Source organism: Paramisgurnus dabryanus, chromosome 1 (assembly GCF_030506205.2).
Source record: "Paramisgurnus dabryanus chromosome 1, PD_genome_1.1, whole genome shotgun sequence".
In the NCBI taxonomy this organism is placed as follows: domain Eukaryota; kingdom Metazoa; phylum Chordata; class Actinopteri; order Cypriniformes; family Cobitidae; genus Paramisgurnus; species Paramisgurnus dabryanus.
The window spans coordinates 20,443,562-20,457,855 of NC_133337.1; the positions used below are offsets into that span (position 1 = coordinate 20,443,562).

At 35.7% G+C, this 14,294-nt stretch overlaps 1 protein-coding gene across 1 annotated transcript in view; it reads right to left on the reverse strand.

Moving 5' to 3' along the window:
• LOC135749885 (thyrotropin-releasing hormone-degrading ectoenzyme-like) overlaps positions 1 to 14,294 on the reverse strand; it is a 117,399-nt gene that overhangs the window by 6,906 nt on the left and 96,199 nt on the right. Inside the window, exons 11-16 of the mRNA XM_065268569.2 lie at positions 13,078 to 13,211; positions 12,822 to 12,877; positions 6,463 to 6,610; positions 6,075 to 6,172; positions 5,793 to 5,900; positions 1,669 to 1,836 (exon numbers count right to left, since the gene is read on the reverse strand). Of these exons, the coding sequence (XP_065124641.1) occupies positions 1,669 to 1,836; positions 5,793 to 5,900; positions 6,075 to 6,172; positions 6,463 to 6,610; positions 12,822 to 12,877; positions 13,078 to 13,211 (712 nt within the window). The remainder of the gene's footprint in view (positions 1 to 1,668; positions 1,837 to 5,792; positions 5,901 to 6,074; positions 6,173 to 6,462; positions 6,611 to 12,821; positions 12,878 to 13,077; positions 13,212 to 14,294) is intronic.

Below are 14,294 nucleotides of genomic sequence, written 5' to 3' on the forward strand. Positions count from 1 at the left end.
AACCTGAGTTTAAGAATTCACTCCTCTGAAAGCTATTTTGAGAAAAATACTCTGATACTGATGTAACTTTGCACCTCTACCTGATTCATGATGGTGCTGTTGACCAGTTTCTGTTAAAAAGATGGGGAAATGTAGTAGTAATAGTAGCAAGACATTAAAACTTGAAAATGAGTGGTGTTGAAAGATCAAACACTCAAATACATTCTCACTAATAAGAGATTGAGAGTGTGGTGTATAAAAGCAACAGCAAATTCACCATGGGTAAGAGATATATGAATCATGGATCAATCTGCAATGTGAAAACTAACAAGTCTTAAAAATAAACCACAACATCTGTTATAATTCATTGATCCGTATTAAACAAATAGGGTAAGCAGCTTTTTGTTGAATGAATTAATACAATGGAAACAGTGCAGATGTTCAGATATCAACACTTTTGAACTTGCAGGATTCAACAGCAATCCTTAGTTTTTCCTATAGTTCATCTCAATTTAGGGGTTTGTTTAACACATCACATAGTGTGGGCATTATATCATGCTAAAGAAATACATTGAATCGTCAGACAATACTGTAGTTTCTAATTAACACATGAGTACTGATAGTACTGTGTTTCTCTGACAATGACATCTGGCACTTTTTTATAACATCACATTATTACTGCTGCTCCAGCATCCTGATCATTTGCCAGCATGAAGATTTAGGGCAACAACTTGTATTATAATTTAGTTGCTGAATTTGGGGTGCTCAAATAGGTACAAATAATGTTTAAATTAGGGTGTGTTTGTTAGTTGTTAATCTTTGTTTTGTTTTTGCTTGCAGCTTGATTTGAACTCTTTCCCCTTCATTGAGGAATTATTCCGTCAATTACGGAAAAATGTATCCCTGCCAATGACGAGTTATTACGGCAATCCACATTTCCGCTATTATCCACTAGGTGGCACTCTTACCCAACTTATAAAACACTGAAGCATCCACTGATCCAAAAAACAGTATAAACTCTGTGTATGTTTTGATCATCATTCTAAATCTGATCTCTTACAATTACAAATATCTTAGCTTTTTGCTAAAAAAATTTTTTAACCCATATGTAAAAAGTGATCAAAAGAGAAAAAATGAAGATAGGATGAAACATTGTTTTATTTTAAAAGAGGGTCTGTTCTTTCATTTGATATATTGTATGTTTATATATTTAATGAAATCTTGAAGGCGTACACATTTTTGTAAAAGTCATTAAAAATGCTGGAGCTGGCAACTTTAAAAAAAAAAGCATATCTGAACTTTGACTATTAGGTATATTGTGCATAGCAGTTACGGATCATTGATAGCATGTAAGACATTAATTTTACATTCGAGGCAATTATCAGACAAAAATTAAGTGTCCTCAGTGACTACTATAATATGATGAATAGCATATTTAACATATTAATGAAGATGCCAAGATGCAGAGCCCAAAAATATATTTTGTTTTTTTGTTGACCTTTTGTCTTCAGCAAGACAAACCTCATCAGTCTCAACACTGAAACTTCTCCCACAAGCTTTCACCATGTGTTGAGAAAGCTGAACTTTCACAGAAGATATATGGTCAAGTGGTTACAATCCATGCATCTACAAAAGAGCCAACCAAATTAAACAGAAAGTAATAATGCAAATGTAAATTTGTTAACTGACCTGTTGAGCAGGAAGATGTTATCACTGCAGGTCAAGGCCTCCAGAAGAATCTTCTTCTCAGAGACGGCAGTGGAGGAGTGAAACTTCATCCAGATAAACTCCCACACGTCTTCATCCATCAGAGAGACGCCTGTGCAGTACACAATGTCCCGCACGTTGGGTGGAATCCTGTGGGACAGAACCTTGATTGTAAACTTTATATAAACATAAAGTATAAACTGAATTGAACATGTATGATCGAATTAATTTAAACATTGATTGAACTAACAGTTGCTTGAGCCAATAGTATTTTAAACAATTAGGACAACGTAAAATTGCCGCGATTAAAAACGGCGTAAGGGTCCTGTTTTAATACAATTATACTTACTGCGATTATGAGCTTTATCGCATTATTTTTATCAGACAACGTAAAATTGCTGCATACTATGATTAAAAATGGCGTACGTGTCCTGTTTTAATATGATTATACTTACTGCGATTATGGGCTTAACCACATTATTTTTATCAGACAACGTAAAGTTACCACATACTACAATTAAAAACGGCGTACGCTTCCTGTTTTAATACGATTATACTTACTGCAATTAGGGGCTTAGCTGCATAATTTTTATCGGACAACGTAAAATTGCTGGATATTACGATTAAAAATGGCGTATGCGTCCTGTTTTAATATGATTATACTTACTGCGATTATGGGCTTAACCACATTATTTTTATCAGACAACGTAAAGTTACCACATACTACAATTAAAAACGCTGTACGCTTCCTGTTTTAATACGATTATACTTACTGCAATTAGGGGCTTAGCCGCATAATTTTTATCGGACAACGTAAAATTACCGCATACTACTATTAAAAACGGCGTACACGTCCTGTTTTTACATGATTATAATTACTGCTATTATGGGCTTCATCGCATTATTTTTATCATACAACGTTAAATTTCTGCATACTATGATTAAAAACGGTGTACGCGTCTTGTTTTAATACGATTATACTAACTGCGATTATGGGATTAACCACATTATTTTTATCGGACAACGTAAAATTGCCGCATACTGCGATAAAAAACTGCGTACACGTCCTGTTTAAATATGATTATACTTACTGCGATTATGGGCTTCATCGCATTATTTTTAAAATACAAGGTAAAATTTCAGCATACTACGATTAAAACCGGTGTACGCGTCTTGTTTTAATATGATTATACTTACTGGGATTATGGGCTTCATCGCATAATTTTTATCAGACAACGTAAAATTTCTGCATACTACGATTAAAAACGGTGTACGCGTCTTATTTTAATATGATTATACTTACTGCGATTATGGGCTTCATCGCATAATTTTTATCAGACAACGTAAAATTTCTGCATACTACGATTAAAAACGGTGTACGCGTCTTATTTTAATATGATTATACTTACTGCGATTATGGGCTTCATCGCATAATTTTTATCAGACAACGTAAAATTTCTGCATACTACGATTAAAACCGGTGTACGCGTCTTGTTTTAATATGATTATACTTACTGCGATTATGGGCTTCATCGCATTATTTTTATCAGACAACGTAAAATTTCTGCATAATACGATTAAAAACGGTGTACGCGTCTTGTTTTAATATGATTATACTTACTGCGATTATGGGCTTCATTGCATAATTTTTATCAGACAACCAAACCTATAAATTCACCAATCAGACGCGATCGTTTCTCTCCTCTATTCTGCTCATTTGCGGCGTTTGGCTATCACTTGCATGACGTATAACAAACATTCGTAAGTCATAAACATATGACAACAATTTACGGTATATAATAACTAAGAATAATAGTTAACTTTATAATTGTTAATATTCTGAAATAAGACAGTCTTGATGACCTATGCAGCTTAGAAACGCGACCTCCGGAGGCACATGGCTCAAATGGTCTTCAGTAGTCAGCAAACACAAACCGTGTTTTTCCCTTTGGGTTTTGTGCATCAATCTTACGAGGAACATCCTGTTACAGCGTAAAATGCTTGTGATAACACTGAGCTTACATGTCTTAAAACTTAAATCTGCTTTTGAGGTCAGAATTTAAGTTGAAAATATGACCCAGATCCTCCTACTGCTCTAAGAACCACAGTTCAATATATAGTTGGACGGCATGTCTCATATATAAGGATTAGGAGTAAAAGCTCTCTCTGGGCACATCACAAACAACAGTAATGGTCTACAGCAGATCTACAACAGAAAGTAAAACTCTCAGCCATATAAAGAGTCAATGCATGATATTTGTACAAAAAGGAATAACATTAAACCCCTGGAGGAAATGCGGCGTTGCAGTGACTGAACTCATAATTTGCTCAAACGGAGAGCAATAAAGCCCTGCTGATTCTGAATGATCCATTATAGCCTCTGGGAGATATGGATGTTAAAATACAGAGAACTCAACTTCCAGTAAGAAATGAAATTATGTCAGATCCAATTGAAGCATACAGACGGAAATTGTGGCACATGTAAGTGGATGCCGTGTTTATGACTGGAGCTGAAAGAAAAAAAATTCTGGATAACTTATAAAGGAAATTATAACTCTTGAATTTAAGGTATTTTTGGAAAGATTTTTTTCTTTGACTTTTAATATTGTAAAATGAAGGTAATGCTTTAATCATTTAGATTGACATTTATTCATTTAGCAAACTTTCAACATACTGTACTGAATATCAAGTTATGTTTACAAGTGGGAAATGTATGAAAGTTATACACAATAAAAAAGTCTTAAATTGTTTTGTTTAATCAACCCAGATGAGCAAGTAATTTAAACTTACTATTAAACTAACTTAAAAAATTAAGTTGAGATATTTCAACTATATTTTAAGTTTAAATAACTCATCTCTAGTCAAGATAAATAATAGTAAGTTGAAATGAATAAAAAAAAATTATGTCAGGAAAAAAGACAACATAAAAGATGAGATCTGACTTAAAGATTTTTAGCGGCATCTATCGGTGAGTTTGTGAATTGCAACCATTGGCTCAATCAACAGCTCACCCCTTCCTTTCGAAAGGCATAGAGAAGATACGGTAGCCTCTACAGGACAAACATGTCGTCATCTGATATGTTATAGGCGACAAAACACGCTCATTTAGGGCTACTGTAGAAACATGGTGCCGCAAAATGGCGGCTTCCACGTAGGGGGACCTGCGGTGTATGCAGATAAAAACGGCCCATTCAATAATAAAAACAATACAGCTTTTGTAAGGTCTTTATACACCACTTATAATATACTTCTGTAAAGAGACTCTTCTAAAAGTTATAATTAAATACATGTTTAAGTTAAACAGAGATACATTTGTGGAAAGTTAAGGTTACACGCTGGTCAAGTGCATACTAAAAAGGAGCTAACACATTTATAAACTAAGGCTGTAATAATATGAGTTGCTGCAAATTCAGTTAGAAACAAAACACAGACTTACTTTAATAAGTCACAGTGTATGAGCTTAACCGTTTTTTTTTTTGTTTTGTTTTTTATATATATATCTGTTTAGTTAAAAAAAGGTAAATAATGTTGATTAATCCATGATGTTCTGTCTCTGCAGTTTGTTATAAATGCTGTAGGTCAATCTTGTGACATAAAGGTCAAAAACATTAATCTTTTATGATCCTTGAATATTAAATTGAACAGACATTTTATTATCCCAGCAGTGCTATAGGTCACTTTCAAAGAAATGGCAATAAAGAAAAGATCTGAGAGATCAAACCTTTTGCTACAGGTCAGATGAAAACACGGCACAATTCAAAAGAAAATAATGAAAAAAAAAAACTCTTATGACTTACACTTCATCCCCTTCAAAATACAGCCTCATAAGATGAAGTCTTCATTCAGTACGATAAAACATATAAAAGTCCTCCAGTACAAAATGCTGGGTTAGGTTGTAAATTTAACCTATGCTGGGTTGTTTTAACCCATTGTTGGGTCAAATACAAACATTTAAAGGGTTAATTTAACCCAATGGCTGGGTTCGTACCCAGCATTATAGTGTATAACATAATGTCATGAATGCTAAAAAATGGTGGAAGCCATTTTTTTTAAAGTACAGACTGATTTAATTGTTTTCTTTTGTCTCAAGAACCAAATTTTCTCACCTGTTCTTGTTGCTGGAAATCCAGTCTGAAATAAGAGACACTGCTTGTCGGTGACAGTGTTTGTTTCCAAAACTACAGGCCAGCATGATCACCTCTCTCTGTAACTCTCTGAGGAACATAGAAAATCAGGAAGATTCAAGAAGGAAGTAAAGTAAGAGAAAGTTAAAAAATTGAAATAAATAATGAGAATTTAAATACAGATTAACATATGTCGTGTAGTAACAAATGTCTAGCTTACATTTTAAAAACCATATTAATAACAATAATTCAAGATAAACTCACTCAGTCTGATAAGCAGCCTGCATGAAGGATCCATCAGAGAAAGAGGTCGGCCAACCCATCTTGTGATATTTCGGTGACACCTGTTTCAGCACATAGTCCTGATAAGAGAACAACATGAAACAAGGATTAAACAAAACACAACAGGTGTAGGTCAGGTGTATTTGTATAGCTTTTGAATAATGCGATGCTGTTGTACGAATACATTAGCTAGTTAAACTACATTGTCAACACACAACACATATGATCTTGAGAAACTTAAGGCTGTTGGATGAGGAGAAGCCTGAGAACCCAACTGCCAGATATCAGCAATATAGTTCATACAGAATTAGTCAAGGATAAAACACAAGTGAACAAGAAAACTGATGTGAGATCAGGTGTAAAGACTCACACTAAAAAGACTGTGGTCTTCAGTGCGGTCCAGTAGTTTGTCCAGCTGGTAAAGAGCTCGACTAGCAGCGTGCCAGGGGAGAAACTCGCTCTCCTGAGACAAGTATGAGATGATCTGCAGGGGGATGTTTTGGGGCAGATAGCCCGCTCTAAAGAAAAGAAAGAAACAGAAAGATTGAGGAAAAGTGTATTAAAAAAAATCACATTGAAACCAGGACACGCAATGCATTACTAAAAGCATATTTTGACACAGACATAGTTAAACATAATGGATTCAGAGCTTCAAATATAAAAAAATGTTTTACTGTTTTTCTTTAGCGGGCCACTTCATGCATATTTCCCCTTTGGTAGAAAGAAATATCATTTGCATTTGGTGACAAACGGTTCATTTTGTTCATCATTATTCTTTATGAATAACTTGAGGCATTCTGCTTTGCGTGTGAAGTCATAATGTGATGTGAAACAAAAACAGCTTCTCCTGTACAACTGCAGTCTTTTACTTTGCATAAATCCATAAAATCTCTGAAAATACAGAGACAATGAGCACTAACAGCACATACAGTATCAAACCCTTTAGAATGTCATTTATAGCAGCACATTAATTCTTAGATGCAGTATTTCGGCATGACCTTGGGCTGTGGTCAAATAAAACTCAATCAAACAAATGCAGCTCATCATCAGCACCTAGTTTTTTTCAGTTCCACTTTCCCTATATCCGCTTTTTTCCCTTCGGCCGATTTAGAAACTTCTTCAAACCTCCCATGAGAGATGAAGGAGAGAGGTGGCCTATATCCTTAGAGGAAAAACACAAGATAGACGAGAACCTCCAAGAGTCATGAAACCAAACTATGTTTTATTAGTGCCGTTTACTATTGTTCACTATTAATTGGGGTTTGTTAAAATTGCACATGATAACTCAAAGCCATTTTACTTTTCTTTTACTTTTACGACTGCATGGCAATACACATTCATATAGCAGGCAATAAAGAACCAGAATCACAGAAACTTGAGGTCGAACCGGTGTCGAAATAACCAAAATACTTCAGTGCTTTTGTAGCACATTACCACATTATTATAAAATCTACATTTTTGTCACATCACAACAAAGGTGATTTAATGGAGCCAGAGATTTGAACGTCAATATTTTGTCATCTAAAAGGCTGAGACTTTAAAATTAAGTTATTTGTTTTAGTATCATGGCTGATATTTAGGTCAAGAAGAACCAAGCTTTTTATAAATACGAGTGAGTATATCAAGAGCCGCTTTAAAGCCTCTTAAATAAATCACTGATTTTAAATTGGTCTGTAATTGCTTGCTCATTTAGACAGAGCTTTCCCATTCAACTAGGACTATTAAGAAGCACGATTACTGAGAGTAAAAAAGAAGAACTCACTCTTTACATAAATATTTCAGAAGAAGACACTTAATGTAAAAATATTCACTTGGCATCTTTCATTGTGTATGATATGACAGATTTGTTGACTGGTCCACTAATGTCCTTCTGTCTTTATGGCAACAACCTGCTCCGCCGCGGTGATGCTGATGCAGAGTTATAAACAGATCATAATTTCTATGAAAACACTGTCAGGACAAACAGATAATTATTACAGTAATGACCACAAGCTGTTAGCAGCAACTGTTATTTTCTCATTTTGAAAGATACTGAAAATAAGCAGCTATCAATTTACAAAAATAAAATGATGTGTTGCAAGCAGAAAACTGGATGCAGTGCTAATGTGTTAAAGGGTTTAGGTATTAAAGGCTTTATCTCATGAAGAAATGCAAATTAATCTTTATAAAAATACACATAAACTGCACTGTTCACATGCACCTTCATTATTGTGTTATTAATGGGAGTATTTTGGGCTTAACGTGTAATAAACCAATGAGAGTCTCAGCTCTCATCCCCTTTAATTGCGCTGGCACTATGTCTAATCCCTATAATGAGGTGACGGACTTTGTAAACTGAAAAACTAAGCAGTGGAAGAAGATCCCCAGTTTAAGATTAATGTTAAATAATTGTGTTGTTTTTCACTTGTATTGAAATGTTTATTTTTTTTTATTAAAACCTTTAAAACCCGTTTTCTTTTAGTCATGGAAGTAAAAAAGCAGGTTTTTAAATGCTTTAAATGTATGGCTATCCAATATCATCAAAAAATTATTTACAAGTATGTAAGAAAAGGTTTGTACTGTAAAAATACTTTATTTGTGACAAACAGTAGATAAAGAATTTACAAACGGCTCTCTGCACGTTTCAGCACTTGGACAAGGTCTTTAAAGAGTAACTAAACCCCAAACCAACTTTTTTTAGTTAATGATCTGTAAGAATGATGCTTTATTAGTGCTGTTCATTGATTTTAGGAAGTTTTTTGACATTTGGATATAAAGTGTTTCAATACTACAATATATGGTGTAAAAACGTCTGAGTGCTGCACTCTTGAGGTTGAACGGTGGCTACTGCAGTTGAATTTTCCTATTGGATGTTGGGTCCAAGAAATGACTCGTGACGTAAGCAGGTTCAAGCTCACCACGCCCTTGTTACGATCTCACCACACACTTGATACGAGCTTAGTTCGTCCCCTCTATCTCCGTTGGGATCTGCCCACTTTTCTTGCATTTTTCAAATATTGCAGTGGGTGGAGTCAGCCTCTGACCAGGGGTTTAGTTACGCTTTAAAAAAAGTTTTTTTAAGCATTACTTAAAAATGACAAAGTCATCATATACAATAAATCTGTGAGGTAGCATTTAAAAAAAAAAACATTTAAAAACAGATGCATTTGTTTAAAGCAAAACATTTATTTACTTACCAGGCTGCAGGTGAAGCAGCTCTTTGCGCCTTCTAACGTCTCATAATTAGTCCTCATTTATGTCCAAGAGACTCAATAATAATCTTTTACATTCAATCCTTTAATCTTTCATATTTATTTTTGTGCTGCTGCGCATTCATGTGTGTGATAAGCAAACCTGCATTGTCGTCCCGTTTATAGGCGCATATTACTAATGCGCTCTTTAAATAACAAAAAACATATTGCGCCATTGACTTTAGACTTTAGACCAGGTTTTTGTTGGTCAATGGCGTAGTCTATTTTAGTTGCCTCAAAATAGCAATACTCTAAAAATACTCTACCGTTAAATTCCCATCTAACGGGTAAAAACGCAAAAGTCTGCTCACAATGGCTCTCATCCCGTACGCGCTTACGTCACAGGCATGCACCAGTTCAGGAAAAAAAAAAAACATGTCGGAATATTTCCATACGTCAGACCTTCAAGTTGTCATAGCAGCTCTGATAAATAGCAGTTGTACGAAATATTCACAACTAGTATGACTGATCAGAGAAGGTACATTTATTACATCTATCAAATTGTTGCTGCGCCAATTTGTCGGAGGCAAACCAGACGGCTTTGGACAAGACCTGGGAGAAAAAGGAAGAAGGTTGTACGCAGGCGCGTGGACTTGGTGTTGTTGTGTGTCAGTGCTTAACATTGCCACCTAGCCGCCTCGCCCCAAAACGCTCGTATAAACGCGGAATAAGAAGTGATAATGCAACGCCACTTTTGCGTTTTCTCTTCAGATTGTTTCCGTCTAAATGTTTCCGTACTTTGCTAGCGTTGGATTGCTGTGTTAATACTAATTAATTCAATTATCCATGAATTAATAATGTGGATGAAGTATAATCTTTAGTATCAAACTGTGCTGCAACACTCCATCGATCCAATAATTAATATTTACTTAAAAGCCTAACTGAGCTTTGTTAGGTAGTGCTATTGAGTTATGCGAGTAATTCCCATGAACACCCAAGACATTTTAGTAAGGTAAAATCACTTGAGTCAAGATCTATAGGCATAAATGCCAATTCTGACCACAATCATATAGTACAGTATAAACACAATTTCTCATCTGAGTAGTTCACAGAAAACCAAGCCTGTTTCACGGTGTGATTAATGATGATGTTTTTAATAAACAGTCTGGGATTCTCACCACTCAAGTACATAAGAGCCGATAACCACCACCACAGATTTAACTACTGAGGTTAAATAAAACAGCTTGTTAACATTAGCTCTTTATCCTTAGAGGAAAGTACTGTACTATGAGTTACATTCAAATTTAAAAAATCAATACTACATTTCAGTTACCACTTTTTGATAAACAAGGTCTAGACAGATAAATAAGCAATATGATAAACAACAATTTTCAGCCCAAAGTGAAAGCAATAAGCACAACTTTTTACCTTTGGATTACTCCTCGATTTACTGGAAAAAAATCAGTTCTCCGCATTCCTGTTAAACCCTTGTTTAGCTCAATGACACCAGCACAGGGCTGGGAGATAAATGTGTCACTTCAGTATAATGAAGCGTGGTGTTAACGCAAGCAGAGCAGAAAGACCAAAACATTTTACGGCTTCCTGATTTAGTTTGTCAGTGTCTGTAGTGAACGCATTTTACAATCTGTACAAAGCAGTGCCACGGGCAAACATGCAGCTGCATACTGGGATATCAAATAATTAGAAAACTTCATCAGTAATAATTAAGTATTTAAAATGTAAATAATTAAAATACTGATTTGAAAGTATGAATTATTTCTGCAGGCCTGGCTTCATTAAGCCAATTATGGCTTTATTAAGATTATCATGGTATTAAACAGGACCATTGGGAAAGCATCTGTTCCTTCAGGGCCTTTTGGCAGGCGTGGCTCTATAAAGCCTCAGATTAATGCTTTTGGAATGACTCTGTAGTCTTTTAAGAAAGAGTAAAGAGTCTCTCTTACAGTATGAGTACTATCTTTCTGTCCAATCTCTCACATTAAACAGTGGACCTGTGTGACACTTCAGCTAATGATAAGGGAACAGAGCAACCCAGTCTCACCCCATGGCGTCAATATTTGACGACACTTGACCATGCGTCAATATGTTGACGCGGAGGGTATACCTTTCGCGTCACTTTTTGACGAACTGGGGACTTCAATACTATCAGGTACGCGAAATTCTCTTTCCTATTTTCTTACCATTTTCTACCATTTTCGCGTCGGTTTAGGGTTAGATTTACATAATGACATCCCTACCCAAACCTATCCCTAACCCCAATGTCAGTTGACAACTGTTTAATTTCGCGTACCTAATAGTATTGAAGTCCCCAGTTCGTCAAAAAGTGACGCGAAAGGTATACCCTCCGCGTCAACATATTGACGCATGGTCAAGTGTCGTCAAATATTGACGCCATGGGTGTGAGACTGTGTTGAACAGAGAGAGTTTTGGACACAAATGATGAATTTGCTTATTATCCACCATCTAAAGGCTTTCTCATTTAGTTTGTCAGTATCTAATATCTATAGTGAATGAATTTTACAATCTATACAAAGCAGTGCCACAGGCATACAGCTCCATGCTGGGAAATCAAATAATAAGAAAACTTCATCAGTAATAATTAAGTATTTAAAATGTAAATAATTAAAACACCGATTTGAAATGTATGACTTAAGGTTTTTTGGCATACGTAGCTTCCAGTTATTGAATATGTCTGCAGGCCTGGCTTCTTTAAGCCAATTATGACTTTATTAAGATTATCAGGGTATTAAATAGGACCATTGGGAGAACATCTGTTCCTACAGGGCCTATTGGCAGGCCATGGCTCTATAAAGCTTCAGATTACTGCTTTTGGAATGACTCTGTACTCTCATAAGCGTCACAATTCACTGTCCTTTCTATCCTCCTTTATCTTTTTGTCCCATCTCTCACATTAAGCAGTGGACCTGTGTGACACTTCAGCTAATGATGAGGGAGCAGAGAGAGGTTTAGACACAAGTGATGAGTTTTCTCATTATCCACAAGCACTGTAAGGGCTAATAAATAGTCTCACCACAAATCTCATCATGTTGAGGGCAATAATAGGCTATTTCTTCAATAATGTCAAAGTAACTGATTAGAGCTTTATTGGACAATACTAAAAAGTGCTGACTGGAGTTAAGTATGTATGACAGTTTTGAACTTCAAAAGTCTTTTAGGCTTTAAACAGAAAAAATACATTTATAATGGTTTTTACTTCTGTTCACACCAAATCTGATGCAAGTAAGTGACTAAAGTATAAAATACACATTAAAATTTATATTTATGCATTTGCCAGACACTTTTATCCAAAGCAACTTACAGTTCATTACAAAGTACAACTTTTTATCAACCTGGGTTCCCTTGGTTTTAAAACTTTGTTTATGTTGCTAATGCAAGCTTTACCACTGAGCTATACATCAGAAAAAACTAAAGTTAAGAGTAACATATGGTAAATGATCATAATCTCTCATACATCAGGTGATAGTTTTGTGGCTTTGTGAGGCTCTACAAGTTTCCAGAGGGGCCAAACAGAACTCACCTTGCCAAGTTGAAGACATCATCTATCAGACCTGCCCTGTTGCCCACAGAGATGATCTGCAGAAAAAGAGAAGCAGACATTTAAAAAGCATGATTAAGACAAACAGTCTAGATAAGGGTAAAGAGAATTATATGAGAAATTTAATAAGAAAAAAGAGGAGTCTGGCAGTAAAGAGGGATAAGAAAAGATGGAAAGTGAATGGAATTGTGGAGGTGACAGACGTGGAAGCAAGACAGATGAATTGTGGGTGATGTACCGTTGGGTTGGTCATCAGTTGTTGAATAAGAAGTCTCCAGTTGTGGAGGTCATAATTCACTCTGAAGTAGCCTGTTTGATTGATGTTACCCAGCAACCAGGTCTCCCGGTCAATGTGACCCACTCGGTGTATCTCTATAAATAAATGAGTACAAGCACACAAAATATTTAATGACACTTCTGACAGCTGATCTGTAGCTCAACTTTTATTACACCAAGTGCACAAATACACAACATTAAATGATGGCCTAGACATTGAAATTGAATTACAGTTAGATAACTTGGATTAAAAAGGACAGTATATAAAGCCACCTGTTTTATTTACTTTTACAAGTTTCATAAATTTTTAAGAGTTTCAAGCCCATAGCAGCTCGCTCCAGGACAAATCCCATTATTACAGATTCACTACATAAGATCATCTGCAATGCTTAATGGGAGGGGGATATTCTTATTTGTTTTTTATTCTTAATGCCATTCCAGCATCCGTGGTTATATTCATGGGGGGAAATGGCTAATCCGTACACAAGCTAATCCACAAACACAATGGGGGAGAGGCAATTTAGCATCTCCAATTGCATGTTTTTGGCCTGTGTGAGGAAACCAGAGTACCCAAAGTAAACCCCACGCTGACGCATACCAAGCATAACCGTATAAAACGTAATGTGTTTTAAAACAAAAATGCACTAATGTTAACATGTCTCAGGCCCTGTGTCCACAAGAGCGTTTTTCCTGCCCAGCGCTAAGTTGAAAAACTTTTGATAAAAAGTTAAGCTTGTCAATGTCACTTTTTTCTCAGTCGTCCAATCAAAGTGGAAGAGGGGCGGGTCATCCAATGACTGATAAACAAAACAAAAATATCATTACAACCAAAGCACTGCCAAGGTATTTGCTTGTCGTTTGAGCCACGTTTGGTGGACACAAGGCCTTATAATAACCTTAAGATCTTACCTCAGTGTGGGTTTTTAGCAGCATCTATAGTAGTCTTTAGTCTCTTTCAAATAAATATAATGCATTCATTCTTTATGCTCGCCAGACGTACCCGATAAAAGTTGTTGAGGCTTGAATTTATGTCGCTCTATATACGTCATCTGGTATAATTGAAACGATTGGCTATGAGCTACGTACAGACGGATTTGATAGACTTTTGTAGCGCCCAATAAATGGCTCTAGGCATTCGTAAACCACACCTCAAATACGAGAAACTGAGCATGTGGTTCC